The sequence below is a fragment of the Pseudopodoces humilis genome, chromosome 7, assembly GCF_049639895.1.
Source record: "Pseudopodoces humilis isolate 2021_Gansu_Grassland_sample_001 chromosome 7, ASM4963989v1, whole genome shotgun sequence".
In the NCBI taxonomy this organism is placed as follows: Eukaryota; Metazoa; Chordata; class Aves; order Passeriformes; family Paridae; genus Pseudopodoces; species Pseudopodoces humilis.
In genome coordinates this window covers 62,167,488-62,180,355 of record NC_142206.1, presented here as the reverse complement: position 1 = coordinate 62,180,355, position 12,868 = coordinate 62,167,488, and the positions used below count along the sequence as shown (strand labels likewise).

Below are 12,868 nucleotides of genomic sequence, written 5' to 3'. Positions count from 1 at the left end.
GCAGAGAGGGAGAGAAAGCAAGTGGCCAATGGGTTCTGTTTGGTTAGTGTGTAAAGTGCATTTGGGGGTGGGGTAAATCATCAGTTCCTGGAATGGTTTGGGTGGGATGGGACCTCAAATCCCACCCATCCCAGCCCTGGATGTGCAGGGACAGCTCCCACTGTCCCAATGTCCAGCCCCAATGTCCAGCCTGGCCTTGGGCACTGCCAGGGATCCAGGGGCAGCCACAGCTGCTCTGGCAATTCCAGCCCAGCCAGCAATTCCCAATTCCCAATCTCCCATCCATCCCTGCCCTCTGGCACTGGGAACCTGATTTGGCACAGGATGAACTGGAGTCCTGTTGGTCAGACCTCAGTTACTGTAAAGGAAACTTGAAACATGGGGATGGTTTAATAGTGGAATATTTACCTGATTGCTGTAGTTGACACCTTTGCTGCTCCTTCTTCACATCCTGATCCTTCATCTCATCACACCTGACTGAAGCTCTCTAGGGCAGGGGACGCTGTCCAGTGGTGTTGGTGACCTGGGGGAGCAGCTGGAGCTGGGCTGGGGTTGGATGTCAGGAAAAGTTCTTCCCCTGGAGGGTGGAATGAGCTCTGGAAAAGCTCCCCAGGGAATGGGCACGGGAACGTTTGGGCAGCGCTGCCAGGGATGCCCAGGCTGGGATTGCTGTGGGGTCTGGGCAGGATCCCTGTGGGTCCCTTCCAGTTCAGGATACTCCCTGATTTTCTGTCTTGGATGCAAGAAAGTGAATTGTGTTTTTGGTCTGGGAATGTAAAGCTGGCTGGTGTTCCCTGGACCAAGGACATTCCAGGAGCTGTGAGAGTCCAGCTCTTGTCCCTGGGCCATCCAGGATCTGTGTGGGATGTTACCCTGGAACTGCCCTTAGCTCCCTCAGTAAGGAAAATGCATTTATCAGGCATAAATCTCAGGCAGTCAACTGGTTTCTGTACATGTCAAATATTAATTATTAATTCAGACATTCCTATCAAATGAATTTGCTTAAAAATTAACTTTTGGAGTCATTGTGTGGCTGAAAGGATGCATGGAAGCAGATTAATGTTTAAAGCTGTTTTCCTGCCGGTATTTTTAGGGTCATGTTACAGAGAGATTGTCCAGGGCTGTGTCTAGACTCTGCTGATCAGATAAGATGTGAGTAAAACATCTGTGAGTTAATGTGTACTAAAAATAAAAGGTAGATAAGGCATATTGGCCTGAGGGGTTTGTCTGGCAGCCTCTGGGCATTCTCCATCCCTGGAGGCACTCGGGTGTTCAAGGGCAGGTTGGAATATGGAATATTGCAGGGTGAAAGTTACCCCTGGGACACACAGACCCTGCAGGCTCTGACCCTGCTGCTGGAGGTACCTTTGGTACCCAGAGGTTCCTTTTGGGGAAAACAAGAGCATTTGGACATTTCACTGGACATTTAAGCCCTTTCACAAAGTTCCTGTGAACTCTGGGATCTCCTCTAACTGCAGATGTGGAATTCTTCTCATTTCCATATTGATCTGATAACGGGAGAACTTGATAGCTGGGCTTTGCTGAGGTTCAAATGCCCTGGGAAATCAGATTTATGGAACAAAACCTCTTTGTTTTCCAACAATCAGAGGGACACAGAGGGTGGCCAGTCTGTGGGGTAAAGTGTCCCTTCCTTGGGTGTCCCTCTGGGACCTGAGGCCTGGTTTTTCTGGGAGAGATTTTGGGGAGATATTTGTCTTAGTGTGGTGGTGGTTTCTTCCTGGGAGAACATTGCTGGTGCTGCTGGTGTTGGATTAGGAGCACTTCTGGTGTCATCCCAGCTCCACAGGGAGGGAATGTTTGCCTGTGATTCCAGGCTGGACAGGGCTTGGAGAAACCTGGGACAGAGGAAAACATCCCTGCCCATGGCAGGGGTGGGATGGGATTTATCCACCCAAAACATTCCAGGATTCCACGATGGGTCACTCTCAAGGGCTGTGGTGGATGGATTCAGGTATTTTCCAACATTTGTGGAATTTAAAGGAATCTGAACCCATTCGAGAAATCCCTTTGCTCGGATCTGTTGTGTACTCCAGGGAAATATCTGGCAGCTTTGGGTTTGCTTTATTTCCCACCACCCCCAAGCCTGTGTTTAGTGAATTTGCAATGCTGTAATTATAATTTGTGTACAAGGAAGCAGAGTTTTCACTCCTGGAGCTGGGATGGGAACAGCTGAGCAAAGCTCTGCAGTCATGGCAGTGTTGGAATTCACTCCTTCTGCACGTGTAGCTTTATCTGTATGGAAAAATGGGATGAAAGTTTATCCTGTGCCAGCTCCTAAGCAGAAAATTCCCTCTCTGCCAGCTGAAACCAGGCTGTGGTGATGTGAACAGGGAACGTTTCATTAAGGATCCATGGATGGAATGATGTTTGGTGATTGCAGGAATGGGAATGCCAAGGTCTCACATCTTCATCCCAACTTGTAATAACCTGCAATAAACCACTTCAGCATTTTCCTGCTGTTCTTTCCCTCCTGTGTCCCTGGGAAGGGAGGGCAGAGCAAATACAGCCTGGGAATGATTTAAATCACTGATTTTACTAATTAAATCAGAAATTTATTTAAAGCATCACCTTGTCTTTGTTAGATATTGCTATTATTGAGATTTTCTCCCTACCTGTAGCCAGTTCTCAGTAAAAGCTGCTGGTGTTGCCAGGTACAGTTTTAGACTGAATCTGGAGTGTGTGGTTTGCAAGGAACTGTTCCATTCTGGGATTTTGGGGTTCTGTTGTGTATTTAAGCACTTCCCCATCTAAAGCACATAATTCAAAAAGTCAGTGCTGAATTTTTAATATTCAATTTTTAAAACAGTGCTATTTTCTACCAGTTTATTTTGGTGGAATTTTTTTTTCCCCTTTCAGTGTGAGTAGTTTTAACCTGTATTTTAGCAAGAAGTGCAAAACAGCTGCAATGCTCTGTAATGATTAAAATGTTTGAGTATTGGGTAGGTGGGAAAGTCAAGCTCGTGTGAGGATGTTTGTGCTGTTTGCACAGAGCAGTGCTTTCATGTCACACATTTTTATTTTATTTATTTATTTTGCTTTTAATTTTTATTTATTTATTTTGCTTTTATTTTTTTATTTATCTTATTTATTTTGCTTTTAATTTTTATTTTATTTTATTTATTTCACTTTTATTTTATTTATTTTATTTTATTTATTTTACTTTTATATTTTTATTTTATTTATTTTGTTTTATTTATTTATTTTGATTTTATTTCTTATTTTATTTATTTTATTTATTTATTTTGCTTTTATTTTTTATTTTGATTTTATTTTTATTTTTATTTTATTTTTTATTTTATTTATTTATTTATTTTGCTTTTTAAATTTATTTTATTTTATTGATTTATTTTGCTTTTATATTTTTATATTTATTTTATTTTATTGATTTATTTTGCTTTTATTTTTTATTTTGCTTTTATTTTATTTATTTATTTTGCTTTTAATTAATTTATTATTTTTATTTTATTTTATTTCTTTATTTTGCTTTTATATTTTTATATTTATTTTATTTTATTGATTTATTTTGCTTTTATTTTTTATTTTGCTTTTATTTTATTTATTTATTTTGCTTTTAATTAATTTATTATTTTTATTTTATTTTATTGATTTATTTTGCTTTTATATTTTTATATTATTTATTTTATTGATTTATTTTGCTTTTGTATCTTTATATTATTTATTTTATTTTATTGATTTATTTTGCTTTTATATTTTTATATTATTTATTTTTTTATTTTATTGATTTATTTTGCCTTTCCCTACAGCTGGCTGCATCCAGTGATTTCCCTCACTCCCCGAAGCTCCGTCCCTCGCAGGGAATCGCGGGCAGTGAGGAGCTGTTTCTCAGCAGGAGCAGAGCTTGCAGGCCTTCACTGCAGCCCAGTGTGGAGCTGAACCTGGAGCATTCTGTGCTCGCTGCTGGTGAGTGGGGCACAGGGACCTGCTGGAGCTGCCAGGGCACACCAGAGCTGAGTGCTTCAGTGGCCAGAAGGGTCTGAAAGGCCTGGGCAAGACCAGACCTGAGTGGTTGTGTCCCCGTGGCCCTGGGCTCGGTCCTTGTCCCCTCTGGGGACTCCTGGTCCTGCCAAGTTTGCTCCCCTTCATTGTCACACACTCAGAGAGGGGATTGTTCTCTTGCCCCCCTGCAGTTCCCAGCTGGAGCAGCGCCCTGGAACAGCAGCCAGTCCTTTTCCCTTTTTCCCTTTCCCTTTCTGAGGTTGCTTAGAGACTCTGGAATTAAGTACTCAGAGCGTATTTGAGTTTCACACTCTGAGCTACACACAGTCTGCATTCCCTGTGAAATATTACTGGATATTCTCTGGTGAAGTACTGACTTGCTTCTTTATGTTCTCTTTTGGAAGGTGCTCTGGGCTCTCATCAGCCCCAGATTTCAGGGAAATGTGGGACACTTGGACACCCACAGGCACGTGGGAAGAGTGGCAGTGTGGGCTCTGATTTGCAGTTTTTGGGATTAAATAACTGTCAGCAGGACAAAGGTATGTGACTTCTGCCGATGGCCTAAGGCAGGACACGTCACTTTGGAGCTGTCTCTTTGTTCCTTGGCTTCCCTAAGAAATGGAAACTGTTATGGAAGGTTGTTCAGTCCCTCTCCAGATGGAGAATGGCTCCTCCTTCCTGTGGGATTTAATTTGTGGCTGTTCATTTACAGCCCCACCTTTGATCTGTGTCAGGGTGTTGGAGAAAAGGTGCTGCTGTGGGAGGATCACAGCAGTGTTTGATCTACTTGCATCACTCTGTTTTTTAAATATAGTTCTCCAAAACATGCCTGAGAAATCATTTCAAGGCTTAAACTCACATTTGAAGGGGAATGCAATTTTCAGAATGAAGTTGGTTGATTTGTCTGCTTGCATGGGCAAAGCCTTCAGGCTCTGACTGCCTAGTGGTGCATTATTTCATGGCAAATTATTCTTATGATAGATTATTTCATTGGAAATTATTTTTATGGTGCATTATTTCACTGGAAATCATTCTTACAGTGTATTATTTCATTATAAATTCTTATCACAAGACCGAGTTACCACAGGCACTCTTCTCTTTTCCTTTTCTCAGTTTGTTCCAGCCTCAGTTTTCCCAGCAAGACCCAGAGGAGTTTTTGCACTCAGGCAGAGCCCACCACGTCCTTCCAAGGACCCAGTGCCAGCCAGGGCACCTTCATCCTGCCCTCCTTCCCCCTGTCATCCCCCAGGAACAGCCCCAAGCAGCTCTCTGCTCCTGCTGCCTCTCCAGGGAAGTCCCAGGAGGATCCCAGGAGCCTCTCCAGCTCCTGGCCCCTCAAAAGCTTCGAGGGGCTGCCTAAGCCTGGTTGCCAGAGGCAGCTGCTCAGCCAAAAGCCAGGAGACAGCACAGGTGGGAATGTTCTCAATGTGATAAAAAGGGATTTGGGAGTTGTATTTTGAGGGATTTTTCAGTGGTCACAAAGTCCCCAGTGGTAGCTGAGAGGGAATTGGGCAGGTGCAGTGAGGCAAGGGAGGGATTTTACTGAGTTATTTACTTGTGGCTCCACTGCTCACATCCCCACAGGCTGCTGTTCAAAAGTGGAGCCTTTGGATGTGTCATAAAGCAAAATATGCTACAGCTTTGCTTTTCTTAATGTCTCAGGGAAAGGTCTGTCCTGCAGCTAAAATAAACCCCAAAATGGAGCACTTGCAGGGAAAGTCAGTGCAGAAATACCTGTTCATACCCCAGTTAACCCACGTGCAGGAAAAGGGTTACTTGGCCTTTTTGCCTCTTCATTTGAATCATGGAATCCCAGAATGGTTTGGATTGGAAGAGACCTTCAAACTCATCCAGTTCCAACCCCCTGGGTTTTATATGCTAAATCTAAAAATACCTAAAAACAACCTAAACCTCTGTTTAGGTTAAACTGCTTCCTAATCGCTCAGGAGGTTTCTGAAACAAAGTTACGGTTTTGCATTGATTAAAGAAAACTGTTTGAATTTTCATCTTCACTGAGACCCATGTTTTTGTGCATATATAGAGAAAATTTCCAACTGAATGCTTTGGGAATTCCCTGCCCCTAGACTGTGACTCTGCCTTGTAGATGTATTTATCTAGCTTGCTGTATTGCTCTATTTATTATTTGTTACTGTATTTATCACTTACCATATGTTTTCCATACACATTTTGATTTTTTCTGGTTCTTTGGAGTCCTTCTGTTGTTACAGCAGCTTCCATGGAAGTTTGGGGATGTTTTTCTCTTAATGAAGGAAGTTAATTAGTTTTTAAAGGGACTAATGGGAGGTGCATGGACTTTGTTGATCCTTGTGTGTCCCTTCCAGCTGAGGATATTTTGATTCTATGTTGGTGTGCACATGCAGGAAACACTGATTTCTATTTTCCTAAAGGAAGGAGACACTAAAAGTGGAATAAATTGTTACCTCAGCCTGCACAAGTCTATTTTTAACACTCACTCCATGGCAGAAGGAGTTTTGTAGATACAGAGCTGAGAGGTGAAGTTTGTCCTTCACCTCTGTCCCTGACAGTCCTTGTGTGTTCCAGGAGACAGCCCGCTGGAGAAGCATTCCCTGCAGCTGGAGAAGCATTCCCTGCAGCTGGAGAAGCCTTCCCTGCAGCTGGAGAAGCATTCCCTGCAGCTGGAGAAGCCCCCCCTGCAGCTGGAGAAGCCCCCCCTGCAGCTGGAGAAGCATTCCCTGCAGCTGGAGAAGCCCCCCCTGCAGCTGGAGAAGCCCCCCCTGCAGCTGGAGAAGCATTCCCTGCAGCTGGAGAAGCCCTCCCTGCAGCTGGAGAAGCATTCCCTGCAGCTGGAGAAGCATTCCCTGCAGCTGGAGAAGCCCCCCCTGCAGCTGGAGAAGCATTCCCTGCAGCTGGAGAAGCCCCCCCTGCAGCTGGAGAAGCATTCCCTGCAGCTGGAGAAGCCCTCCCTGCAGCTGGAGAAGCATTCCCTGCAGCTGGAGAAGCATTCCCTGCAGCTGGAGAAGCATTCCCTGCAGCTGGAGAAGCCCCCCCTGCAGCTGGAGAAGCATTCCCTGCAGCTGGAGAAGCATTCCCTGCAGCTGGAGAAGCCCCCCCTGCAGCTGAGGGCTGGCCTGGGCAGGGTCTCGGGGCTGCGGGGGTCCCGGCCCGTGCCCCCCATCCCGCGCCTGCCCCGGGAGGGCAGCGAGGGCGCGGAGCTGCAGCTGGAGCCTGAGGAGGTGGACCAGGAAGAGGTGGGTGAAATGGGATAGAGGCACTTTTAACAGCAGTGCCTGGGAGAAATGAGGCTCACTGTTCAAAATTGGTGTTTTATAAAAGTTTAATGAGGGAAAAAAGGGACAGGATCCAGTGCTGATGGTCAAAAGCACCCCGTTAGCTTCAAACAATTTCCTTATTTTACTTATATTACTTTTCATTACATTGGTTAAATGCATATTAATGAGGGTTATACATACTCAAACATTCCTGTGGGTTACATGTTCTGGGAATCCTTTTGCTTGGTTTTAACCTTTGCCTTGTCTGCATGCCATCCTGTGGATTAAATCAATACATTTTATTTCTTCTTGAGGCTCCATTCTGATGTTTTGACACTTCCTGATAACTGGAGAGTCAGCAGTAAATTTTTCTCTTGGTGTCCTGGATCCTGTCATTATCTTCTCATTCAGATAAGACAGTCCACAAATACATTGAATCAATGTAGCTATTTCACACCATTATCTGAGTTGGTTACACAAATAAAAGTATTTAGTAGTACATAGTTTCTATTTTAATATGATGCAAAGGTCTAAGCTATAATATTTATATTATATATATTTATATATTATACCTTACAGATATTTATATTATTTTTATAATTTATATTATATTATATAATTATACATTATAAATAATTTAATATATAATTATATATTATATAATTATATATTAAATATATATTTGTATTATTTATATTTATACTAATATATTTATGTATTGTATGTATTTCTGTATTAGTACTATAATATATAGTAAATATATGTATTTATGTATTTATATATTAATTTAAATATAGAAATATATAAATATTTATACATTTAATATTTATATATAATATAAAAATATAAATATATAATTTTATATTTATATAAAATATATATTTATATATAAGTATATAGTAAATAGATAGTATTATATTTATATATTACATATTATATATAATTATATAAATATATTTTTATATATTATAGTATATATAATATTATAATATTTTTCTCACACTACCATTTGTATAAGCTACACAGTGCATACAAAGGCTGACAGATTAAACCATATCAAAAGGCAATTAAAAGGGATTACAAATTCTACTCTATCAGAGTCTTGGTGATCAATAATAACTGGCAAAGGCCAATACATAAATGCAAAGCCAATAACTCTACTGCCATTTATAACAATCCCCATCCCTGGAAGTGCCAGGGCTGGATGGGGTTTGGAGCACCCTGAGGTGCTGGAAGATGTCCCTGCCCATGGAACAAGGTGAACTTCAAGGTTCCTTCCATCCCCAGTCAGTCTGGAATTCTCTGATTTCCTGGCTTTGCCTTTCTGCCTGCCCCTTCCATCCTCTGGTTCCCACTGAAAGGAGCCTGGGGCGTTAAACAGAGGGAGAATTTCTGACATGGGAAATATTCAGCCAAAAGAGGGGAGAATGCTGCAGTGTAAAACTTCAGTAATTACAGCTTTTCCTGCTCGTTTGAGTAGGATCTCTGCTTGCTGGGCACTGATTGCATGATTTAGAGGAGGTTTAGATGGGATGTTGGGAATTGGGAATTGCTGGCTGGGCTGGAATTGCCAGAGCTGCTGTGGCTGCCCCTGGATCCCTGGCAGTGCCCAAGGCCAGGCTGGACATTGGGGCTGGACATTGGGGCTGGACATTGGGGCTGGACATTGGGGCTGGACATTGGGGCTGGACATTGGGGCTGGACATTGGGGCTGGACATTGGGACAGTGGGAGGTGTCTCTGCCACGGCAGGGCTGGGATGGGATGATCCTTAAGGTCCTTTCCAAGCCATTCCATGGTTCTGCTTCTAGGATGTGCAGATTTGCTGGGATAAGCCTGAGGTCCTGCTGTGTGTGCTGGCAGGCATCAAACCCTTCCTTTAATCCTCTAAAAAGCACGGAGCAGCTTTTGTGTTTTAGCAGGAATGTGTGCCCTGCTCGGGAAAGGGGAGCTGGGGCACAGCGCTGCTGTCAGGTTGGGTTTGCTCACAGGATAATTATTCTTGTGAATCATTATAATCCCACAAACACCGTGTGAGTGGTGATCACACTGCTCTGTGCACCCCACGGGCTGAGCTGAACACTCCAAAACAGATTTTATATTCCTGAAAGCAGCTTTTCCCTGGGCACTGAGTGCTCCCTGTCCTTTTTCCCCGCTGAATTCCAGATGCAGAATTCCCTGCGCTCCCTGCGGAACAGCGCAGCCAAGAAGAGGGCAAAGCTGAGCAGCAGCATCGCCGACCTGGAGAGCCCCGACTCGGGGGTGAAACTGGAATTTTCCGGGGACTGCTCCTCCCAGGGCTCCTCCCCCGGAGCCGCTTCCACCGGCGAGAGCGGAATTTCCAGCCAGGAATCGCCGGGCTCCCCCGTGGGCACGCTGCCCCCCAGGAGGAGAGTGATGTGAGTGTCACCTGAGCCTGGAGAGCCCCTCACAGCCTCACTTAAACCAGGCACTCGCTGGTACATGTTTTATATAGGCTTGCCTGATTTCTCTGTGTGAATTGTGTTCTTCTCTAAAAATACAAGAGCTGCTTAATCACTTTATTCTATTTTTTTTTTTTTTCTGCTTTCTAACATGAAGCTGCAGAAGGCCAGGGCAGGGAGGCAGTGCCAGGGACAGTGAATGTTTGATAAAGACTTTCCCTGGCACGGCAGGAACGTGACCAGAGTGAACAGGGGAGTGAGAAGGACAAGAGAGAAGAGGAAGGATAAGGTCGGGTTATTACAGCCTGGAAATTGAATTGGGTTTGTTGAGAAGAGGAAGACAATGCAGATGTTTCTTATTGTGAATCAAGAGCTGGTTCCATTTATTCCTGAGAGATAATTGTGAATTTAAAATGCCTTCCCAGAGCTCTTCTAAATAGAAATTGGGTGGTGACAAATGCTCTGATTGTAAAGGGCAACAACCCAGGTGGTTATGAGCAGTATAAACTATTGTTTAATGAGATAAAAAGAGTTTTGAGGAATTTTGAAAATTCTCCAGTCCAAAATCTCCTTTTCTGCTCTCAGAGCCCACGATGAAGCTCTTTGTAGCTCTGAAGGTATTTTTGTGTGTACCAAAATCATCTTTTATAGACTGACAGAATCCCAGAGTGGTTTGTGTTGGAAGGGACCTGAAATATCACCAAATTCCAGCCCTGCCATGAGCAGGGAACCTTCCTTAGAACTGACACAGAACTGCATTAACAGAAAGCAAAACAGGCAACATGAAAGGGTTTGAGGCAGAAGGAGTCTGGAATGATTCACAAACAGAAGGTTTTCAGTTGTGCAGCCCAGAATTAATTTATATTTACATCCCTTCCCCGTGTGCATTACTGCTGAATCACATTTTTTAAAATAATCTTCAAAATCCCACATTCAAATGCTGAAATCCTTCAGAAGTCAAAGCAGCGGAGCCCTGGGTGGGCTGGTTTGGGCTAAGCCATGCTCTGAACATTGCCATGTCCATCATCCAGTGCTTAATATTTTACTGGATCCTCAGTCAGAGGAGTTGTGAACCAGCCAGGAAGGGAGGGGACACGTGGCAGTCACCCTGAGCTGGGAGGAGTGACAGAGTCCATCCCAGGTGAAAGCCTTGGAGCGCTCAGAGAAATGCCAGGGAGTTTTGTGAGCACTGGCACAAACAGGCATTGTCTGTTCCCAAAATCTGTGGCAGGAATGGGGTTTTGGTGTGGCTGCTTTGGGAAGGGTTTGGTTTATCTGCTGATAAACTGCCGTGGGTGATGGGAGCTGGAAACAGGAATTAGGGATGTTCCTGGAGCATGAGCCTTCCCTTGCAGCTTCAAAGAGTCTTTAGTTGTGGGTATTGCACTGGCTCTGGGCTCCATCACCTCTCATATCCAGAGAATCATTTGAAATTTAAAAGAATTGAAAAGTTATTCTTGTAGATAAGAGCATTTTCCTGGTGAATGTCTCTGGTGGACACTGAGCTGGGGGCAGCTCATCCCTGGAAGGGGCAGGAGGATTTGGTCGCTCTCCTTGGCCAGGTTGGAACCAGCATCCTCAATCCCCAGGCCAAACAATTCCTTACTTTATGGGTGTATCCTGAATTTAGTCCTAGTGTCAGGTTTCTTTAGGGTGTTCTTCATGATGGACCTGCTCATCAAATAATTCCCACTGAATTCTGTTTGTGCTCAGTGGGAATATTTGTGGGAATACTGGAAATATTGCCATGGAGAGACTGAAATCCATTGTTGTTTTTGGCTGGGCTTTGACAGCTGTGGAGAATTGCACCTATAAAATGTGTTTATCTGAACAGGTCAGACACTTTTCCAGCACTTGGCAGCAAATCCCACCCTGCAAAAGTATCTCCAGCAAGGCCCAGAGACGCAGAGGGGGCAGAGCATCACCCCAGCACAGGTGTGTTCCTGTCCATGCTCACCTCAGGGGCCAGAGTGCCCCTTGGTGGGGCTGTTCACGTAGCAAAGGGAACCTCTGGGTGCTCTGGGGCCAAACTGGGATTTGAGGGTGCTCAGGTGAGGAGTTCCAGGCTTGCTCATTTCCTGTTGGAATTGAGGTTAGGTGCTGCTGGAGTGCTCTCCCCTCCCAGGGCAGCACGGGTCCCTGGAACGGGCAGGGAACTGCTGGGTTGGGATTATTTGTGTTTAACCAGTTTTGGTTCTGCTGGGTGGAGGAAAGGCCTTGTCCCCAGTCCCCAGTCCATCTCCAGCTCTCCTGGAGCCCCTTCAGGCCCTGCAAAGGGCTCTGAGCTCTCCCTGGAGCCTTCCCTTCTCCAGGTGAGCATTCCCAGCTCTCCCAGCCTGGCTCCAGGCTCGTGTCAGTGGGATGTGGACATCCTTCACATGGGTATTCAACAGATCCTGTTGGCTTCAGTAACCTGGGAGAAGGGAAAGGGATCAATTCAGACGTAGGGTGACATTTTAGGAGGATGAGGCACATCCTAAAGCATAACCAGATTTTCAGGGAGTGCTCTTTGTGCTTTCAGGCCCTGCGGAGTCAGTGCCTGGTTTTGCAGCGAAGAACGATCTGGGGTTCACACCTGAAGACGTCGTTGCTGTTGTTGGTAAAGGTACCACAGACCCAAAATCATCCCCTGTGTGTGTCTGAGTTATGAAATGAGGGAAAACGTGCCTTTATGTAGAGTGGGAAAAGAACAAATAGATCTGCACAATGTTTTAGATTGTTCACAATCCCCAGTTCAGTGGGAATACAAAGAATTACGTTTGAAGGCATTGCGGTTCCTGGATAGACAATTCTGCTCATGGCATCCCTGGAATGAGATGTTTGCTGTCCCTTCCACCCCAAAGCAGTGTGTGACCCCGTGTTCTGCCCTCCAGGTGTTTTTGGGAGCGCTCCTGCCCCAGCTCCCAGCCAGTCCATGCCCTGTGTGGCCAATGGGGACAGCCAGGCTGCCAGGGAGGGAGCAGAGCCAGCCCCAGGGAGAAGCTTCCAGCAGAACAGCACTTCCCATTCCCACTGCCATGCAGGGAATGAAAGAGAGGTAAGCACTGCACAGCCTGGTGCCTTCTCATCCTGGTGGTGTGGGGTGAGTGCAGCCCTGCTCAGTCACACCCGGAGTTTGGGCATGATTGGAACAGCCAAAGCCATCGAGCTGCTGCTCCTGGTTTTCCTTTTGGGGCCACCTGGATGGCAAATGGATGTGCCAGGAGCTTCCCACCAT

The 12,868-nt window shown here is 44.8% G+C and overlaps 1 protein-coding gene across 1 annotated transcript in view; it reads left to right on the top strand.

Annotated features, from left to right (window-relative positions):
- Positions 1-12,868, top strand: part of TOGARAM1 (TOG array regulator of axonemal microtubules 1) — a 33,089-nt gene that overhangs the window by 2,874 nt on the left and 17,347 nt on the right. The window contains exons 2-9 of the mRNA XM_088058078.1: positions 3,786-3,942; positions 4,383-4,517; positions 5,092-5,388; positions 6,541-7,208; positions 9,395-9,627; positions 11,486-11,586; positions 12,173-12,256; positions 12,525-12,688. Of these exons, the coding sequence (XP_087914204.1) occupies positions 3,786-3,942; positions 4,383-4,517; positions 5,092-5,388; positions 6,541-7,208; positions 9,395-9,627; positions 11,486-11,586; positions 12,173-12,256; positions 12,525-12,688 (1,839 nt within the window). The remainder of the gene's footprint in view (positions 1-3,785; positions 3,943-4,382; positions 4,518-5,091; positions 5,389-6,540; positions 7,209-9,394; positions 9,628-11,485; positions 11,587-12,172; positions 12,257-12,524; positions 12,689-12,868) is intronic.